This window comes from Hippopotamus amphibius, chromosome 3 (assembly GCF_030028045.1).
Source record: "Hippopotamus amphibius kiboko isolate mHipAmp2 chromosome 3, mHipAmp2.hap2, whole genome shotgun sequence".
NCBI classification, from domain to species: Eukaryota; Metazoa; Chordata; class Mammalia; order Artiodactyla; family Hippopotamidae; genus Hippopotamus; species Hippopotamus amphibius.
The window spans coordinates 162568212-162588731 of NC_080188.1; the positions used below are offsets into that span (position 1 = coordinate 162568212).

Here is a 20520-nt window from a genome sequence, read left to right on the forward strand (position 1 = left end):
GCTCTGCAAATAATCACTCACTCTATGTAAATAACCATTAAATACCTGGGTGACTATTTCATGTAAAAAGAGCACTAGTATTCAGATTATAGATTCTATCCATACTCTACCCATACTGGGAGAGAAGGCCGTTAGAGTGTACGAGAGTCTGGTTAACTCCCAATTATCCACTCTAATGGAGGGGAAACAGTAGGGCATATAATGCAAAGCGGAAAATCACCGAAGGTCATTTCTCTTTTATTTTTGGAAAGAATTACACATTGGTAACTTTCCTAATTGTCTTTTTTCTTTGGCTAGTAACAAATGCATTTGTATTCCCTGAGCTTACACTGATGAGAGTGGAAAGTCACGCATAGAAAGGGAAGGATAGTCTGGGCGAGGTGTTCCAGAAACTTTCTAGAAAACAATGGCAGCGCATTCTTGGATTTCTTTAATATGAAGGAAAATCCAGAATTTGAATGTTGGCAGTGCATATACTCATGCATATGTATGTGATGTATATATGTGTATATATATAAATATGTAGTGTGTTTGTGTGTGTATATATATACATACACACACGTCTCTATCTAGATATGGATATATAAATGTGTATAATTATTTGCAAGGCTGAAATAACTAGGTTTCTCTCTATATAAATGCATGATCCAAAATTTTATTTCAGTCTGGATTTAAGAAGCCACAGAACTGAGAAATCCCTAGAAGCTGGAGAAGAGACCTTAGGGCTTTATCAGAAATGAAACCCTGTATCATATATCTTAAAAAGGACATATCCATGTGTCTCTGGACCAAATAATACTTGACTCAATGACACAAGTGTATACTTGTTTGGGGCCACATACATGAAGACAAAATTCCTAATTCTAGCAAAATGTCCCTTTCTGAATTACAAAGTCACTTCAGTTCAAATAGTGATCAGAAATTCGGTTTGCAAGTAAAAGACCGAGAGATACAACACGAGCGGAAAATATTTTGTTTCATGAATAAGATATAGCCTCGGTGTCCATCCGAGATACAGTTGCGGAACTAAGTTAATCTCCAACCAGCACCAGAAGGTGAGACCCTCCAGGGTGATCCTCCCACCCTTTGGAAGGGAGACAGTGCTTCACTCTCCATAAATGACTTCTGTTTGGGAAGGAGGTGAAAGCTTTTAAATTACCTTGGAGAAAAAAGAGGTAGGAGGAAATCCTGTACAATTCGAAGATGTTGGCTTGGTGAGAAAAATTCTTCTACAGTGATGAGATACATGAAAGATGAAGCCAGGGCCATCTTAGTTTAAATCCCAGAGCAAGAATCTAAACAAAGTTCTGTGTTCTCACAGAGTCCAACTTAATTCCCTCACCCCAACATTCAGCGAGACGTAAAGCTGAGCTCATCAGACCTGCAGCTCCTTTGAGAAGGGCAAGGGGGCAAATGGGAAACAGAGGCTGAGGATCCATGGGCCCCCACCATCTTCCGGGGCGCTCCTGGGTGCTGATTTTAATGTATAAACTAATAACTCTTAGACCACTAAGTACAACAGATTCAGTGTCATTTTAGCTTTGAAGAACAGACGCTCACGGCTTTTCAAGCCGGCGGTGTTAAATGATGTATCTCATTCCCTCCACCCCTTGAGTCAACTGCTGCCCAGCCAGATTAAGGTGTCAGATTGATTTGTTTTATACATCTTTTGACCATGCTCATTGAATATTTAGGAAGTTTCTCCAGCCCATATTGAGGCTGAGATGTCCCGTGGGAAGCATTAATCAAAGTCACAGGGACTCGTACACTGTGGAAACACAGCCTCTTTATTGTAGCGATCAGTTTTTGCAGTAACACATTAACATGACAGAGCTTGCCTTGATAGAACAATTGATCCTTTTCTGGGAAGCCACTACAGAATGGGGGACATTAACTCTTTCAAGTTGCACACTTTTTCTCCCCCAAGGTGACTATCTGGAAAAGGGGGATGGGGTTGGGCAGCCTCTGCTGGCGTGGCCAGCAGCTCAAACTGAACGAATTTCAGTAAATTTCAGTTCCCGCTTCGTGGAGGCAAACCCTGCTCTTCAAGCTGTTGTGCTGGTCATTTCCCTTGTCTCATGTTTGGGGAGTCTGTTGTTTTTGCCCATTCTTCCTCTCTGGTATTTCCATTCTCTAACAATAAGCTTTAAATCTCCCTTTATGTCCCCTTCCTAAATAATGGCAAGTGCACTTACTTTTTTGTCCTTCCCCATTAGGTCATTCATGACCATTCTAGAAAAAAAATACCCTTCTATTTTTTTCCTCTACAGTACTCTTGTCCATATGAGACAATGTCTTGTAACAATGCAGAAGCCTAATCTCCATGTCAAAGCAATTTTCATTCCCCAGTGCACAGCCTGCTATCATTTTGTAATGTTTTGTTTCTTATTCTAAAAGAATTAAAAAGGAACAGTAAGCCGTCACGGGGGCCTGTAGTCCTTATCTCAGTGTCTGGAAATTTGGACAGTGTATTTTACTGCTGAGATAAAATGGAAAGAACTCCAAGTTCAGCAAATCGTAATGGGTTTAAGTTCTATTGAAATCGGCAACCAGAAGATCAGATAACGGGGGTCCTTCAGTTGTCTTTTTAATCAGGTTCCCCGCAAGGCTGAATAGAGACAGAGCAGACACACGGAGTGAAAATATAATTCTTGGATAGGTTAAGTACATGTTTGAACTCTTGCAAGCAGAAGCGATTTGCTGATGACTTAATCATTTTCTGGTCAATTATCTGTAAGGGCCCTTGCAACTCCATGGCAATTATGATGCAAGTTGGCCTTTTGGGAGAAACACCAGTCTCCCTGCTTCTGTTTCCTTGTTACTTCCATTCTCTGCCATAAATTTTCATTCATTTATTATCTTTGCTAGTATAGAAACAACTTTCTGTGTAGTAATTACAGCCCGGATACACACTTTAGCTGTCATCTTGTTGGAGTCTGGATGTCCTCATGGCCAGTGTTTGATAAGTGGTCTTTGTTGATTTTTGATGAATGTACATCTTTTTCTGGGGGCCCAGGGAAGGGAATGCCTGTGATGACAAAAGGCAGGGGGTTGTCTGTCAGCCTGCCTGATATAAAGCTATGGATTTATTGGTTTTGACTTGGCAAGTTGAGATGCATCTGTCCTTTACGTGCACAGAGGACTGTCAATAAGAATGGTATCATTTGCAGTGAATCCAGGAAGACATCTTCATTTAAAAGGTCATCGGGAAACCTTGGTAAACAAAGTTTTAAAGCCTAATCATGTTGTAGTAACTTGGCATTTAAAAAAATGTAATAAAGATTCTGTCTATGCCGTCTGGGGACTGTGTCTTAACCACACCTCCCAAACTGCATAGACTCCAGTGGAAAGAGGGCATGGGTCCTCTCCAGTGCTGGCTGTAGGAAGTGTATGAACAGGTATGGAGGTCTGACCAGACAGCCGTGATTACCACGGGCAGACATTAAGTGAAATCATAGCCGATGGCTGCGGGGATCACCCATAACCAAAAACTAGGCAAGTGCCGGATCCCTCCCCTTTTGTGTGAAAGCCATTTTCCAGCATCGAATGAGATTGTCATGTGATGACACAAATTCTCTTTTAAAAAAAAAGAAAATCATGCTAGTGGTGAAGTCATGTGATTCACCATCTCTGGTGAATATACTTGAATATAACGACTTCCCAGGATTCTATGGCTTGAACGAATTTCCATAAGAAGTATACAAATGCAATTTGTTCTACTGAAAGATGAAGAACAATGTTTCAAATAAGATATTCGGCTTAAGGAAAATCAGATTTAAAACGTGAGGTTCCCATGTGAGTTGCGGAAGGTCGTGACGCAATTTCCATTGTTGGTCGGTTTTATTATATCCTGTAAGTATATCGTTGCTCTTGCCTCTCTTGCCACCATTTTGGTGGAATTAAAAGCATACCTTTCCAAGTAAGGAGGGGAGGGGAACTTTAAAAGTGCTTCAAATGCTTAAAGAATGAATGAAGAAAAATGGCAATGTTCTTATCCTTTTCAACATTTAAATTTAACAGTTCAACAGATGCATTACCTCTCAGCTCATCAAGTGGTTTAGCAATTTCCGTGAGTTTTACTACATTCAGATGGAGAAGTACGCACGTCAAGCCATCAACGATGGGGTCACCAGTACTGAAGAGCTGTCTATAACCAGAGACTGTGAGCTGTACAGGGCTCTGAACATGCACTACAATAAAGCAAATGACTTTGAGGTAGGAACTCATCTTTATTTTTTTGGTCATCTCCCTTTTAAAAAAATATTTATTTTCTTTAGAAATGCCCCAAATCTGTGTTTTGTTTTTTTTCCCTTGGTGTCTCACACAAGCATCCCCCAGTAGGCCAAGAGGTCCAGCGGCAATGAAGAACCCCCTGTGGGTCCTGTCAGAGTCCTGGGACCTGACCCACTTTCGTGTCCTGACCCACTCCCCGCCTCTGCAGCTTGCATGAGAGACCCATGTGGCCACTCAAGAGGGAACCGGAGAGTCCAAAGAAATGGCAGCAAGGAACACACACAGAGTGGTTCCCTTTCCAGAGAAGAGGTCCCTACCCCAATAGGACTTTTGCACACTTAGGCTGCGGCATATGGAGTGAATTGACATACACTGTGTTTAGTGGTAGCTTTGAAAGTTGTTTCCTTAAAAAGTCCAGAAAGATCGATGACTCCACGGTTTCTAACTTTCATCAGCATTCATTTCCTTTCTGAAAGAAATGATATGAGAATTTACTAAGTACCGATTATAAGAGATCCACGACGTCTTGGTTTATTTCTGTTTCTGTTCTTTTGGGAGGACTGCCTCGCGTGTTTGTTTTGCACAGGTGTAGCTTCACAAGCGTGCTGCTTTTTGTTCATATGGTCTTACACACACTTCTGTATGTCTGCAACCTGTGTATTCTAGGTACATACGAAGCAGTGTAGATGATTCCCAGAAAGCAGTATCTATGCAGCAATAAGAGATGTGTGGCTGTGAGTAAGGCAGTTCTTTACTGGCTGATGTAGTGCCTCAGCCAGCAGTTTTCATTGCAATGTGATGACCCTCCATGAGACAGCGCTAGCAAATCTCCCAGCACCCACAAAGGCATTTTGCTGAGCCCTGCTGGCTGGGGCAGCAATGGCTGGAGGTGGGAATGTGGCAAGGGTTCCGCAGGCTGGACCCCTGATGATGAGAGCGGACGGGCTGTGGCTTGACAAAGCTGGTCCTTTTCTTGTATTATCTTGAGGATGAGGATTATTCTCCCACTTCTGTCACGCGGGCACCTTATGTTCGTATTCTTGCTTTCCTTACTCAGGGAGATGCCCCCAGAGGCCCATGAAGTGCTCAACAGCAAAGGAGAGAGGGGCACCTGGGTCTGGCCTTGTCAGTAATGACCTGACCCCCGCTGTGCCCCCTGCTTGCCCATTCCTTTGGGGCCCCTTCTCCCAGTGGTCTCAGCAGATCAGTTTAAGTGACTTATAAAGAACTGAATGTGGAAGCCACCAGTTTTTCTTTGCTATCCAAGACCAATGTATTTTGCTTGCCAAATGGGTTATAAGCGAAGTTTTTCTCTGGCTGAACACATTAAAAGTGAGGCTCCTTCTTGTACTCACTGCTTCAGTATTTTAAAGTCTCTGTTGTGATAGAGCACTGGTTCATCATATTGACAGAACACTCTAGCAGGTTTCTTCGAAAGCTGAAGAATGTGATGATGGCTAAACATTTTCTCTTTTAAAATTTTTATTTATTTTAATTTTTGGCCACAATGCATGGCATGCGGGATCTTAGTTCCCCAACCAGGGATTGAAGCCGTGTCCCCTGCATGGTGACGATGGCTAAATGTTTTAAAGAAATCTTGTTAACAGCTTCACTTCTCCCCACCTGCTCTCTGATAAGTCTATTGCTGTCAACTTTGAGCTAAGAGAATTCAACGGTGTGCTAGTGAACTAATTACAGTTTATTATGATAAATATTCGTTTGGCAGCATGCGTCAAGCTCCATAAAAGAATTGCCCAAGATCCATGGGATGATTTGTGCATTTTTGCTGAGTAACATACTCAAGAGAACAAACCCTGACAGTACCCATTAGGATTTTTTAGGGTCATTTAAACCTTACCTGGTTGGTTTTAATCCCCTACTCAGAGCAAGGGCCACAATGGCACAAACAGGGGCTGGCTGGCATCAAGAGGTACCCAGCAAGCTGCTCCATTTAGCATCATCTAAATCCTCCTTTAATACGATTAACATCTGATATTCCTCCCTTTGTGAATCATGTCCACTTCCAGCCAGGCCACCTCTCCTTTATCTGCAGTGTCTATTTTAAGACTGCTTCAGTGCAAAGAGTATGGGGCCCAGGGAGCAATTTTGTCACTTCTCATGTGACTTCAGACAAGGTATTGGACTCTTCTGGGCCTTATTCCTCCTTCGGTAAAAACTAGGCTCTTCCCAGAAATGTGCTAAGGATGAGGCAGGAGCTGGACTCTGCCCTGCCCCCTCCACTTACACACACACGTGCACATGCACACCCCCGCCACCACATATGATCCTAATATCGTGAAATAGTGTTTAATGTAGCCTCCCAGTTTGGGGCACTTACTAACAAAAGCTTCAGATAAGATGATCCTTCTTTTCTGTGCCTTTGTGCATGGAGGTCAGTACTTAAGTGAGATGCTTAAAAAGCCACTGGTCTTATCATTGTCGCTTTCCCAGTGTGGGCCGTGGCTATGAGCCAGAAGTAGACCCAGCACCTCAAGCTGATACCTCAGCTGCTATTGCACGTACTGCTTGACTTTTGCATCTAAGTTTCTCCCCTGAAGATCAAGTCACATAAATCTGTGGTCCAAAATGAGCAAGTGAAGAAGATGGCAAAGTAGAGAACTGTACACCTGGTTTCTTTCAAATTTTTAAACAGAGATGAGGCCTGCTAGAGAAACTGAAGTTATGTCTACATATGAAGCCCAAAGATGCAGTCAATTCAAAGGAGTATATTAAACCAACTGAGTATTAGTTGGCCAAATAATAAAACGTCTTTTTGATTGCATTTTTAAATTTGTCAGTCATTTACTCAGTGGTTTGTAGCAATGATAAATAGCCAACATTTATTGACTGTTTATTATGTTCCGGGCACTCGTCTTCTTTTTTTTTTTTTTTTTCTTTTTTGAAGAAAGAGAGAGTAGGAGTAGGTAGAGAGAGGTTTTGTTTGTTTATTTGCTTACTTATACTTATTGTTTATATAATATATTTATTTTTCATTAATTTATTTGGTTGCACGGGGTCTTACTTGCGACAGGCAGGCTCCTCAGTTGTGGCATGCGAACTCTTAGTTGCAATGTGCATGTGGGATCTAGTTCCCTGACCAGGGATCGAACCTGGGCCCCACTGCGTGGGGAGCGCCGAGTCTTATCCACTGCCCTGGGCACTCTTCTAAGTGGTCCACCAATGTTAACTTATTTAATGTGAGTACTAATAATGATATGGATATTAACACATGAAAAAGTTCACCTTACCTGATGCTGTATACTGTTGTTAAAGTAGTTCTAAATGGGTGGGGACAGGGGAGTCTGGGAGAGAGAGCAGGGGTGAGACTAAAGCTTTCGCCCCTTTGCTCCCTCCTCCTTCCTTCTTTCTCGCCTCCTGCCCTTGTCTCTTTTTCCGCTTTCTGCTCCATCTCTGCCTCTGTCATAAGCTTGCTGGTGGCACCTCTGTCACCGCTTAGCACCACCCCCTCTGGCCCCTGCTGCTGCTGGCTCTCAAGGCTGACCCCTGGCCTGCGGGAAAATACAGCAGACGGAGAAGGTTTATCACGAGCGCAGAGGGAATGGCCTGCATCTCCCTCCTCTTCTAGACCCTGTGTTTCCTGGCCTGTGTGAGTCAGGACCTTCTAAGTGACAGGAGAGCCTGTTCTGCCTTTTGTATCAGTTTACACAATTGCCAGGATTCTTGGCACAGCATTCAGACTTGGGGTGGTGAGAGCTTGAGAAGACCCAGGGGATGTGGACGAAGACACTGAAGGGGGTGGGGGAGGGTGACCACGCTTTCAGCTTGTGCTTAAGGGAAGAAAGTTGGCTACAGGACAGGGGTCCGGTGTCTCCCTCCCAACGCGAGTCCGCGAAGGTGTGCCGAGAGGCATGTTCGGTGACGGACCGCATCTTTCACTCCCGCTTCTCACGTTGAATGAGATTGGAAACAATAAATTTGTCTTTCCAGGTGTTATGGTATATATTTCCATGTTTCATTCTCACTTCGCTTTGAAGAGCTTCCAAAATTGGCTTTTATGGGGAGGGAACGGAGGTTTGGGATTCCTTCCCAGTTTTTAAATCACACTGATACTTCTGTCTTCAGGGGCGTAGAAGCTGAATTTTATTACTTCTGTTTCCCTCACAACTGTGGCAGGGAAAGGAGGCAACGCACGCTGTCAGTTTCCAAGGTGGGTTTACAGGTTTTTGCAAAGAACTCAACGAAGGCAACCGAGCCGTGTGAGTCACAAAGGTTAAACTCACCGCTTAAGGAGCCAGGAAGCATCCTCCCTAGTTTGACTGTGGCAGGCTGGCCGCTGAGAAAGGCAGAACGACCCAGAGGTCGGGGGTCTGGGATGGCCTGCATGGAGGCTGGGAAGAGAATGTGGCAGACACCTTCATCCAGGCTGATCCCTCTGACCGTAAGGGCATGTGTGGTGGACTGTATTGCTTTTCTGTTCCCCTCACGACGGTGGCAGGAAAGAAGGCAGGGCTCACTGTCAATTTCCAAGGCTGCCCTGGGCACTCCTTCTTGTTCTCCAGCCCCATGAGCTAGCTCTTCCCCCTCTGTGGTCAGCCAGACATCCCCCATGGGCCATTAGTGGCTAGCCAGTTAACTGTGGGCAGGGTCCAAACTCCCAGGAAGAGTGACTAACTTCCCTTGCCCTCAATAAAGACCCAGGGCTTTGGGTGGAAGGCTTAGAAACAAATAGAAAAGAGAACTTGATTCGTTGATGGGCAGGCTTGTAAATGTCATTTCTAAGATACTAATAACTCACTGGACAGACACTCCATCGTGGAGCCTGTGGTTTGACTTTTTTCTAGGTGTCACGTGACAGACAAGAACGGTACTTCCACAGGCCTCTCTCTGTGTCTTCTCACTCTCCTCTTAGAAAGAGAAAATGAGAAGGTAGCACTCCTCACCCACCCCCCAACCTACCCAAACAGATGACACTTACACACGCATACTGCATCTACTCCCTCCATCAGGCCCACCCCCATTCCCAACCCACTCCCGCTTTCCACACGACGCACGTTTAAGAAGATTTAATGTGTTTGGAAGTCTTTCATTCGCCCTGTCATCTCTTTAAAGAAAAATGAGGACAGGTGGATTTAGGAAGCGCTTCCCTCTGCTCCAAACAGATACTTAAACATGACTGATCATTTGGAAAACTGGCCCGGGAGGGAAACCCTCTTACTGTTCTTGCAGTCTTTTGGCCTCAAAGCCGAGGCGCCATTTAAATGATCGCACAACGCGCTCTTGGTGGGTGGCGAGGAGGAAAAGAAACCTTTACCATTTCTTTCCCTGCCAGTCCCCCTATTGACAAGCCAAATTGATCTTTTAAGAGACTAATGAATGTTCTCTAAATATATGTACACACATGGCTGTCTGGAAACATATTCCTTGTACAGAATGATGCCCTGAAATTTGAAGGAGGGAGCAGTAAGGACGCCAAGCTGGTGGCGGGGTGGGGGGGGAGGGGAGGAGAGGTGGAGGGAGGGCACAAGGAGAACTGCCTGCCCAAAGCTTCATTTTCACACCACTGTCCTTTTGGGGTTCAAGGTGTTGATCAGTATAATGAAGCAAGCCCATTGATTTATCATCTATTTGGGAATGTCATTGCATTTTTAGTGCCCTGTGTCTTTTTTTGTCATTGGGTTACATTCAAGCACAGTAAGATCAACGTTAAAACCTCCTTACTCAACAGCTTTATTAGTTATAGCATTCCATGACCTTTCTCAACATTCTTAAAGAAAAAGATACAGTGTAATGTGGCTTTACTTTGCTTATTGTCCTTTGTTGGGGGGAACAAAGCATTTTCTACAGTGGCTATAGCACATAATTATACAGCTTTCAATGGCAGTGTCTTGGTATCAAAGTTCAGAGGAGCCTTTAGAAAAAAAAAAAAAAAAAGATGTTTTGTGGCAGCCTAGGGAGGGTCTCATCTTTCCTTCAGAAAATAGTTCAAGGCTCTTCTGTCAAGCTTCCCTACTTAGAGCTTTTTCTCCTCCTGCTTCATAAAGTTTAAAGCGGATTCAGTGGAGTTCTATGATCTATTTCCTTTGAAAGATTGTTCCTCGGCACAGAGAGGCCCTTTGACTTCAAGAGTTCACAGATTCATGTCTTTAGGTATCATATGTCTGACCTTATCAGTTACTCCATTTAATGTCGGAGAAAAAGTCTCAACTCTTTGTGTGTGTCTGTTTTGCCTCTGTGAAATGATTTGGTGAAAAGACCATCCTTTTTAACACACCACTGAGAGGCCGTTTCTGCTGCAACCTACCCTGTGGCTTTTCTCTCTTTAAAAAAAAAAAAATTGTCCTTGTGTTTTGTGTATGGATGAGTTCACAGTGAGAATAGAATTATACAAGGGCAGGCGCACACACAAAAAAATCTTTTGCTTTCCTCCCCCATCCCCCCCCCCCCCAACAATGATCTATTGGCTCTCTTGGTGGCTGTACCCCAACGGGCAAAGCCATTTAGCGAACACAGAGGTGGCAGCCGCGTCCACTGCTGGGACGGCAGTGGGTTTTTCCCTTGCTTTGACCTGCCCCTAAGGCCTTCATAATTAATTGTCCTTCAGAGATGAGGAAAGATCAGAGACAGTGTGTGGCGTGATGGCCATTGTCTGACGTTCAGTTCTCCTCGCCCTGCCTCTTTCTCTGTGCCCCACAAAGGGTTATCAGTAGGAGAAAGGGAGCCCGTTCTCTGCTGAGAGAGAGCCGCTGGTGATGGTTGGAGCTTTCAGTGGGTTGGTATCATTGTGTTCGGCCCATCTTGGATTAAATGTCTGCAGAAGTTCTAACCGCCTTTTGAAAAGCAGCCTGCGTATTTCGCCTCGATTAAACAAACTCATTTCTGCGAATCCCGAGCTTGTTCAAAAGTTGGTGATCCCTTTTCATGCGGCGGATAACGTTTTACATCAAATTTCTCATTTCCTCACCCCACCCCACCCCAACCCCGCCCCCAGGGTTTTATTGCCCTTTAACTGTTTGGTTCTTTTTCAGCCATAGGGCAGAAAGTGGAAGGGTCATTCACTCATTTCTCTTAACCACTTCAGTGGACCTTTGCCAGAAGAAGTGTTTTTGCAAACATTCTTTTTGATGAAGCCTGGGACTTTGGTTCTTGAAAGTAGATTATCCTGGTCTTAAACTATTGTTTCACCTTCAACGATTGCCTCAAGCCAATCTTCGGTGCTATTTGGTGACGTGACATAAAACAAATACGGTCTGTTCCCCACCCCCACCCTTTTGGCTGAAACACCAAATAAAGATGCACTGTGGAGACAGCTATTTGAAAAGTAAAGGGAAAAGAGAGCGATTAATGATTATTATACTACTGTTCCTGTTAAATAGAGTGAAGCCGAGAAAACAAATAGAATCGTTCTTCCTAGGAGCAGATGAACTAGCACGTTAGAGAGGTTTAAGATCACTTCACGGGAGTGTTCTCGGTGACCTCAAGGTGGAAGGGAACCGTATCTGAAAAGCATCTCTGTGTCCCCGAGAGCAGTGTCTTCTGGAGAAAGGGACCTACAGGATCGTCAGAATCTATTCTGTCCCCGTTGCTCTTTGAAGACACTTTCACAACAGACCCTTTGCTATTTAAAGAGGACCTGTATCTGGAAGTTGACACAACTAATAGAGTCATACCAAAAAGAGGATCATAAAAAATTAAAGTTATTCTTATGAATCTTTCATTAGAAGCAATGAAAAGGGACAGTAGTGTAGCCTAAGTCCTTTGTGTTGCCAGCCCTTCTTCCGGCCTCTGGGCTATTGTTCTTTCAGCTCCTCAAACAGACTTTCACTTTCAAACTGACAAAAGTCACTTAAAAGCCAGACAGCTGTACTAACACACCCACCTTACGGAGCAGGAGCCAGGGCAGGTGACGAGGCCAGCTGAGAGACCTTGTTTCAAACAGGCAGGGGCAGCTTCCTTCTGCCTTCATGTTGTTTTCGTGCTCACTTCGAGGTGGACCACTTACTGCTGCTGTGTGACCCTCCCTCCCAGGCTCCCCAAAATATTTCTTGCATTTTCTTTGCAGCTGGAAACCTTGACACCCATGCTAATGTTTATCCCTCGGGTTGTATGACTAGGGTCAGGTTCGTGGACGTTGGAGCACAGGACTTCGCAGAATCAGCACGAGTTTGACTCAAAACTCTCCCTTCATTTCTCCCCTTCTCTTTTTTCAGCCTTTTCCAGTCGGTCCGAATGTCTTGTAATCTCTCAGGTTTCTGTGGCCTGGGCAGGAGTAGCTGGGATTGGATGAAAACAGCCACCAGTGGTGGGGACAAGCCTCCCTCTAGAATGTGAGATACAGCTAGAGAGAGACGGGCAGGTGGTCTCGCCTGCATCCCAGGCCTCAGGGCCGCAGCCGCCGTGGGCCCAGGCGAGTCCTCCCTGTGTGTGTATTACAGCCCCCCCCCCCCGTCACCTTGTGTACAGTCTGGTCTGTGACACTGATGGTGATTATGTCATTATTTTGCTCTGGGGGCCCTGGCACATCTGCAGAGCCCAAGCACATCTTCTTTGTTGCGCTGGCAATCGTCCTGCACCACAAATGCTTCATTAGCTCTGCTGGCGGCCTCCTTGCCAGACGCGAGTGCCCAAATCCAGGCTTCTTTTTGCTCCGTTCTTTTGTGTAGCTGATGATCGTGTATTCATCTTCCTGGTTCTTCCCCATTTTCCTCGACTTCTGAACTCCAGATGTCCCAGTATTCTTGCCCAGAGCCCTCAAAAGTGTACAATGCGAAACAAGGTGACTCTTTACCCCTTAACCCGTCCCCACCCCTTCCCACCTTCCTGCTTTTCCCTTCCCCAAATGAATAGTGACTCTGAATAGCTCCCCAACATGAAGACGAACGTTTTCAAACTTGCAATTTGGAAAGATACCAAGGGATTGCTCCCAGCTTGTGATGGTAGTTAGGGTTAGAATGAGGAGTTATCAGATATTGCTTTGAGATGGATGGCTTCCTCCTCCAGCCCCACCTCTCCCACCCCTTCCCTCTCCTTGGCTCTTTTATTTCCTTCTGCCCATTGCCACATTTTACCAGTTTTCAGCAAGCAGTCTAAAACGGGAGTACAGAAAATATTCTTCATGCCTCGCCGAGCGTGTTATAGTCATCTGAAGGTTCCTCTTCTCTGAATGGAATCTTCGTCTCCACTCTACCCCCTCCCCAAACCCCCTGCCCCCCTCCTCCTGCTGTCATAACCTCCCCAGCCCCCAGCAATGACCTATTATTAGATATTGAAAGTGACGAACACTTGGCTGTGTTGGAAACGAGCTAAAACCTTTCTCTCAAGTTTTATTCTACATATTTGACGGAGCCCCAGCTTTTGTTAAGGTATGCTGATCCCTACATCAACTGCAGTAAATTTTAGAGCTTAATATCTTGGGCTGTGATGGGTACTACATAATCGGTATGTTTAATTTCCCCTTAAATGTGAATTAATTGATCTGCGTGAGCATATCATGAGCAGCTTCTCCAGTAGAGAGTTTAACCAGTTTTATCCCCCCACCACTGCAACATAAGATGTTTCCGACATCTCTATGTCTGAGTAAAATGTAAATTTTAATCTTAAGGTATCCCGAAAGGAGTAAGTTCATATCTTTATGGGAATCATGGTCAGATCATTGTTCTGAATTCTAATTCGGAATCCTAGGACAAAGACCCTGGTGAGGATTAAAGAAAACCCTCTCTGAGGAATGAGTTGCTGTTTCGTACTAGGTTCCTGAGCTTTCCAGTCACTGAGCCCTGTTCCGAAGATTAGGAACAAGCTAGGTGACAAAGTGAGGAGAGAAGTGGCCAGATCAGTGGGCCACCAGCCCTGGGCGGGGAGCATGTGGGGAGAGGAGGGTACCTGTCGTTGATTGCATCATTTTCAAAAGGCTCAGGATGTCCCCAGAACATTCCTAACCTCCCATTATTAGATCATTATGGCTTTATCACCCCTGGGTTTATTTAAACCTTTTTTAAAATCTAAATCCATTCTCAGAATACACCACTCCTCAAGATAATAATTCTCTAAATGTATTACCTGCTGTGAAAATAGTATCTTCTTTTTATGGCTGTTAAAGTGATTTCCCTGGAACTCCAAAGGGATATCCCTTGTTAGAATATCCTGGGATTTGTGAACAAGACTGTGGCCATATTCCCACTTCCTCTCTGATTTTATAGACTTTGATCATTACCCACTCTTGATCTTCATCTCTCCAGATTAAGGAGCTCTAATCCTTTTTAAAAGTCTAAGCTCATACAGTAAGTGGGCTTCCCCTGATCATCTTAGCTGCCCTTCTGTAATGCTCTTCCGGCAGGACCGTGTTTTCCTGGGGGACAGTTACAATTACAGGAAAATGGGGCAGAATTCCAGTAGGCAGCCGCCTCTTGGTTTTATACCTCACATACACCTCCAATGGGACTTTTTGGATTGCCCCAAAAGTTCATCCTCAGAAGTTGGATTTCTTGAGTAGCATCTCAGTAGCACTTACTGGTTAAAATAATCCTATGAGACCAATTTATGAGACCCTTGGCAAATATTCAGGCAGATCCGATTGTGTCTATGGAACATATCCAGCCAAATAAAAAAATGCACAGATCCACCCTGCTGTGCACATGTTTTCAGTGTTTTTGTAGGTAAAGTATTGGAGTATTGGACGTCATGAAGACACAGCCTTAGCCTTGGGTTTGAGTCTATAAAAATGACAACTAAAGCAAGAAAGCTCTGATCTCTGCATTATTCTCAAACAGGAAACAAAATATTCACTTACAAGTAGGTGTCATTTTATATAAAAACATCGCCTTGAGATTGCAAAAGGAAATTCCTTTGGGGGAGTCTTTCCAGTGTCAGTGGTCCTGGACTAATAATAGTTAGAATTTAGAGCATGGATTCTGGAACCAGTCCCTGGGATCAAATCCCAGTGCTGACAGTTTCTGGCAGAGAAACCTTGGCAAGTGTCTTACCCTCTCTGTGCCTACCTCAGTGTCCTCATCTGTAAAATGGAAGAAGTGATAGTGCCTACCTCACAGAGTTGTTGTGAGAATTAAATGTATGTCCATGAATATATTAGCACAAAGTAAGCACCGTATAAGCATTTGCCTTCAGTCATTTGTCGGGCCAAAGAAAAGTTACCTTGTCACCACTGTCCGTAACCCAACTATTGCATCATTTCCTGCTGAGCCTAAACAGGAAAACAAACAAACAGAAGAGCAAACAGGGAGTTCTCATTAGATTTGGGACATAGAGTCAATGTAAAACTGGTTTTGAATAGAGAAAGTGATTCGTCCCGCACCAAGGTTGTCTATAAAGGTGACAGCAGCCTAGAACAGCTCTGGACTTCTGGAGTTGTGGGTTCCAGATGAGAAGGGCAGCCATGAGATGACCGGGTAGAGTGGAAGGAGCCCCAGATTGGAGGGTCTGCCTCTGGCAATACCTGCCTCTTTGGGCTCCACTTTGTTCACCCATAAAGTGATAAGATTCAAAACAGAGCTTTGTTCTAGCTCTGAAATTCTGCGATTCTAGAACAGAAGACATTCTGCCTTCTCTACTTAAGTCTTGTGCATGATGCAGAGCTTTAAGTGACTGTGGAGGCCCTGGGAATACAGATGGCGCCCACGTGGAGCCACTTCCACCCTTAGGGCTCTGCTGTGGCTTAATTATCTCAGTAAAAATCTCCAGGGTGCCCAGTTTAGTGTTCTCCCAAGGCCCTCTTTGCAGATCTTTCAACAGTGCCCTTGGAGACGTGGCAAATCCCTTGCTGGGATTATAGAGATGAATTTTTCAAATTCATAGACAGTTTATTGTCATTATATCTGCTGCTCACTTTGCTGTGTGAGTTAGGGCGGCCAAACAGTGAAGACTTTCATCCGTGAAGCCTTCATGCCTGTGGGTTTTCTAGGAGATGATATGGACCTGAGCAAACTAGCAGAGAGCCTGTATACCTGTCCCCACACACATTCCACCCAGGCCACGACTCAACCCAGACAATCAGCCTGTGTAATACGTATTAACTTCTGTAGAATATACAACACCTCCTCTCTTTCAGGACAGAATTGTTTTAGATGGTATAACTACCTTCACCACTAGGCTTGATTGATAGTCTTTGCAAAAGCAACATCATCCTTTCCTTTAAGCATGTCCCAAATGACAGTCATCGATCATGAAAGTCTTTTCCACTGGGATATTACGGGTATGAGTTTGTGGTTGGAAGGTAGTGAATCCTCCCACAGGTTAATTTGTGTATGTTTTTTCCATCTTTCTTACAGTAACTGTGCCCAGCCTCTGTTAAGGCTACCTTAACAGTTGAAAATAAAATCTGGTACTCAAAATGACTTTTAATACAAGGTAGTATATTCCCTGAGAACAGATAAGGGGGTTTGAGAAGGGCTGAAGGCAGAGGCATGATCAGAAGCAGAAGTAGGCTATGATTTCAAGGCCACTGAATTTCCTTTAACATAGAGAGTATTTTTCAAAGATTTATCATCTTTTTTTTTTCGCCTTTTATTTATTTATTTATTTTTTTTTTTGAGGTACACCAAGTTCAGTCATCTGTATTTATACACATATTCCCGGATTCCCTCCCTCCCTCAACCTCCCCCCCCCCCCCAGTCCCAGTCCTCTAAGGCATCATCCATCCTCGAGTTTAATCTCTGTCCACACCCTATGGTTTGAAGGATCTTAGTTCCCTGACCAGGGATTAAACCTGCACCCTTGGCAGTGAAAGTACAGAGTTCCCTGGAGGGCCTAACCACTGGACCTCCAGGGAATTCCCAAAGATTTATCATCTTAAATGACCTGAAGGTATACAAAATAATCTGTATGTAGAGTCCTAACATTGCCTTTCAGCAGGGCCAGTTCCAGGCCTCAACAGCATCCTAAGTCTTCCTACTGCAAACATTACTTCAAGACCCATGAGGTGTCCGTAGGGTTCTAGAGGACTTCCAAAGTCTCCCAGTCTTCTAAAATCTGTTTCTCTGCCTTTCCAAGCTATTTACCTTTCTTGAAAACAGAATGTCAAAGCCCTTCACAAACTCTTAGGTTGCTTTTGAAATACAGCTCATGCTTAGTTTTGCAAAGGGTAATCCTGGAGGAGAAACGCATAGAATTCCCTAGAATCCAAAGTAGAATTTTTCTGACTTTTTTGCCTTTCATCCCAGTCCTCTCCCAAAACAACCTGATATTATTTGGGATGCGTCAGCTGTTGTCAGCAGAGAGGCAGTGTCTCCCGTGATCTGGTGTTCTCCGAAGCTCTGTTTATTTAGCATCCGTATCTCCCAGTGCCTTCTTTGGTGCTTACTCTGAGCAATACTGTTCTCATTGTCCTGCCTCGACCCCACTTCCTAGCAATTTCTCCCTAGGCTTCTCACTCCCATTGCTCCATCCACACGAATAAAGGGCACACAGACTAGTTTTAATGTTAGCCTGGGCATAGCTTAATTATGAAGGTAAATCTCTGCAGAAGACAATCACGTAATGCATTCTCCAACGAAACAGGAGTAACTGCGGATTATCTGTGCCCCAGCTTCCCCTCGTGCAATATTGGAGAGTTGATGCTGTGTTGTTTTTGAATAATCTCCCATCCAAGAAGGGCACCGAGCTTGGCCCTATTTATTCTACTGCCTCACCCGGCAATGGTAGCAGAAGTTAAACTTCAAGCCCTGTGAGCCTGTCTTGAACTCAGACACAGCTGGCACATAATTCATGGGGTTGACTTGAAGGGAAGTTAGTTAAGGCTGCAGAGGGACTGGTATACTGCTTATTTTTCCATTGAAGCTGATTCATTACCTGTGTCACGAAGGAGGGATAGGGTCCTCCACTTAGTACATTTGAATATTTGCTGGCAGGAAAGCATCGAACAAAAAGCTCCCTGTCAAAGCAGGGCAAGACCAAGGGCTGCCTGGTTCTTGGCATCTCTGTGTGTGGTCCATTAACTATTCCCATAGACATGGGCAGCCTTACACGCATCTGAGGAGTGTGGTGACAGTGCAGGTTGCATTCCGGTAAGTCTGTCCCAGCTACCTTTGCAAGAACAACTAGCGTGCTGACCCAATGAGGGACACAGGATTAGAGAAGAATGAAGGAGCAATAGGCCTTCAGAAAAGTGATTAGCTCTTAAGTTTGGCTGAGAGCAGGGGTTGGCACACTCTAGGCTGCAGGCCAGATCTGGCACTGAATCTGTTTTTTTATGACCCTTGCTAAGAATGGTTTTTATAATTGTAAAGGGTTGTGAAAAAGAAGAATATGCAACAGAGACCAAATGTAGCCCACAAAACCTATGTATTTACTGTCCAACCCTTTACAGAAAAAGTTTGCCGACACCTGGCTGAGGCTTTTTCTCTCTTTGGTAGAGCATGAACTCTGTGAGATCCTTTCTGGTTCTGAAGTTCCGAAACTGTGATTCTTTGATGCAATAGTCTTGGTCCAGATCTTACCCGAACAGCCTACCAGATGTGTAATTCCAGCAGAGATCTCGCCCTTGTTTTTAAGATGGGAAAGTATCTTCATAGTCTCTCGGGGGTGAAGGGATGGGAGGAAATATTGGATTGTAGTTTTTGATGCTTTTTCTCTGATTTTGTTTTGTTTTATTTTGATTGATGATCATTTAAACTTGGAGTTGCTCTTTGAGACGTGTAGAGTTTGGAAGAGAAGGAAAGTTTAATTCATTACAAAAAATAATATAAGTATTGTATTTCCTAATGCATACAAACACCAAGACCTCCGAACATGAGCACATAAACTAGTCACTTTAGGCACATTTGGTGAACCAGATTTCAGGCCCACAAAATGATTTTGACAGCCTCATAGAGTTTATTATAAAGACATTTGTCCTTCTGTTCCCCGCAAGCTAGTACTTCCTTTTCTGGGGCTGTGGCAGAGATGATTTTATTCATCTTGGTATCTATAGGCAAAGTTGCCAATGGGATGTTTACATAGTTTAAAATGTATACACAAATTACTAACGGCTAGCATCGATGTGAAAACAGTCTTTTTTATTACCGAAATTCACAATGATTCAAAATACTTAATCCCAGCACATGTTATCAATGTGTGTGTCATCAGTATCTGAAAGGTGCAGGAATTTTATTGTGAATTCTGTATTTTCCAAATACCCACTCTTAAAAGATAAAAGATTCAAATTCAGACGAGGAAACAAAGTCCTCAGGGCAGCCTTGGCCCTCCCTTCGCGCTGCTGAAGGAAGTCCAGCTGAGGGGCGATGGCCAGGCCCTCACGGCCCACGCGGCCACCAGAGTCCACTGCCTGGCATCCGTTCCACTGACCAGTCAAGGTAGATCTTTACCCTCCCTCCTTGCAGTTTCCCTGTGACTATTCGTTCTTTTCATTACATTCCCTCCAGTGGACTGTTTCCACCATGTCCTAGCTGGGTGCCACCTTGCCGGCATTTATAAGGGCTGGTGTGGCATCAGGGGAGGGCAGGCAGTTTCGCTTGGAAGGGTATTCCCACAAGCTCCATGCAGGTCCCCGCGGTGGCGACAGACGGGAGACAGGCTCTCCTTTTGCCACGTCTCCTAATTATCCCTGCAGCTCTTGCAGGCTGGCTGAGAGAAACCTTGGGGCTGTCGCGTGGCTCTCAGGGTCCTTCCCCAGCCCTTCCCCGGGTCGGCCTCCCCACCAGCGTCCCTCCCTCGCACATTAACATGACAGTGCACGGTGCTCTCAGAACAGAGCCGCCTCCACCAGCTGAAACCTCTGATCCCAAACCCACTAGAGAGTTTGGCTTTTGGATTTTGGCAAGAAGGCCTGTTGCCCATCAGGTCAGCATGAATAAAGATTTCTTTCCTCCTTTCTTTAAAGTCAAGCATCAACTGACACTGCCCCCGGAGCTCTTTTTCTCAAGACAATTTAACCCTTTCTCCCAAGTACATTTATTTTCCATTCTGAACGTGCGCACGATATTTTGTTTTGCGCTTTTCCTGTGAGACAACCAAGAAATCTGCCCTATGTAAAATTTGAAAGCCAGCTCAATTCTAAACCATCTTATCATTTTTAAAGTATGTTTATCCAGCTTTGTAGGAGGAAGGAGCAAACTGTTTGAAGGCCACATACTTTTCAAACCTTGGTTGCAACACGTTTGCCCCGTTTTGAAACTGTCTTTATCAGGCCGAGAAAATGAAAATCTATTTGACAAAGTGGCACTCTGGCCAGTTTATCTTGCAATATGGCTTTAGCTCACTGAGTCTATTGATTTCCTTAAATTAATGTTTACAGAATGCTACTGAATTTTGCTCAACAGAACATTGTTCTTTTGAAGGTTTATAAAAAAAATGATACAGACTGTTACTGCCATGTGTTCC

General features: G+C 44.4%; 1 protein-coding gene across 3 annotated transcripts in view; it reads left to right on the forward strand.

Annotated features, from left to right (window-relative positions):
- Positions 1–20520, forward strand: part of PROX1 (prospero homeobox 1) — a 48713-nt gene that overhangs the window by 19145 nt on the left and 9048 nt on the right. For 2 of the 3 annotated variants that reach the window (XM_057729932.1, XM_057729933.1), the window contains exon 4: positions 4021–4215. In XM_057729932.1, coding sequence (XP_057585915.1) covers positions 4021–4215 — 195 coding nt within the window. Of the gene's footprint in view, positions 1–4020; positions 4216–6684; positions 6740–20520 lie in introns of those variants that run through there. The other variant, XM_057729934.1, reaches the window with a different exon arrangement.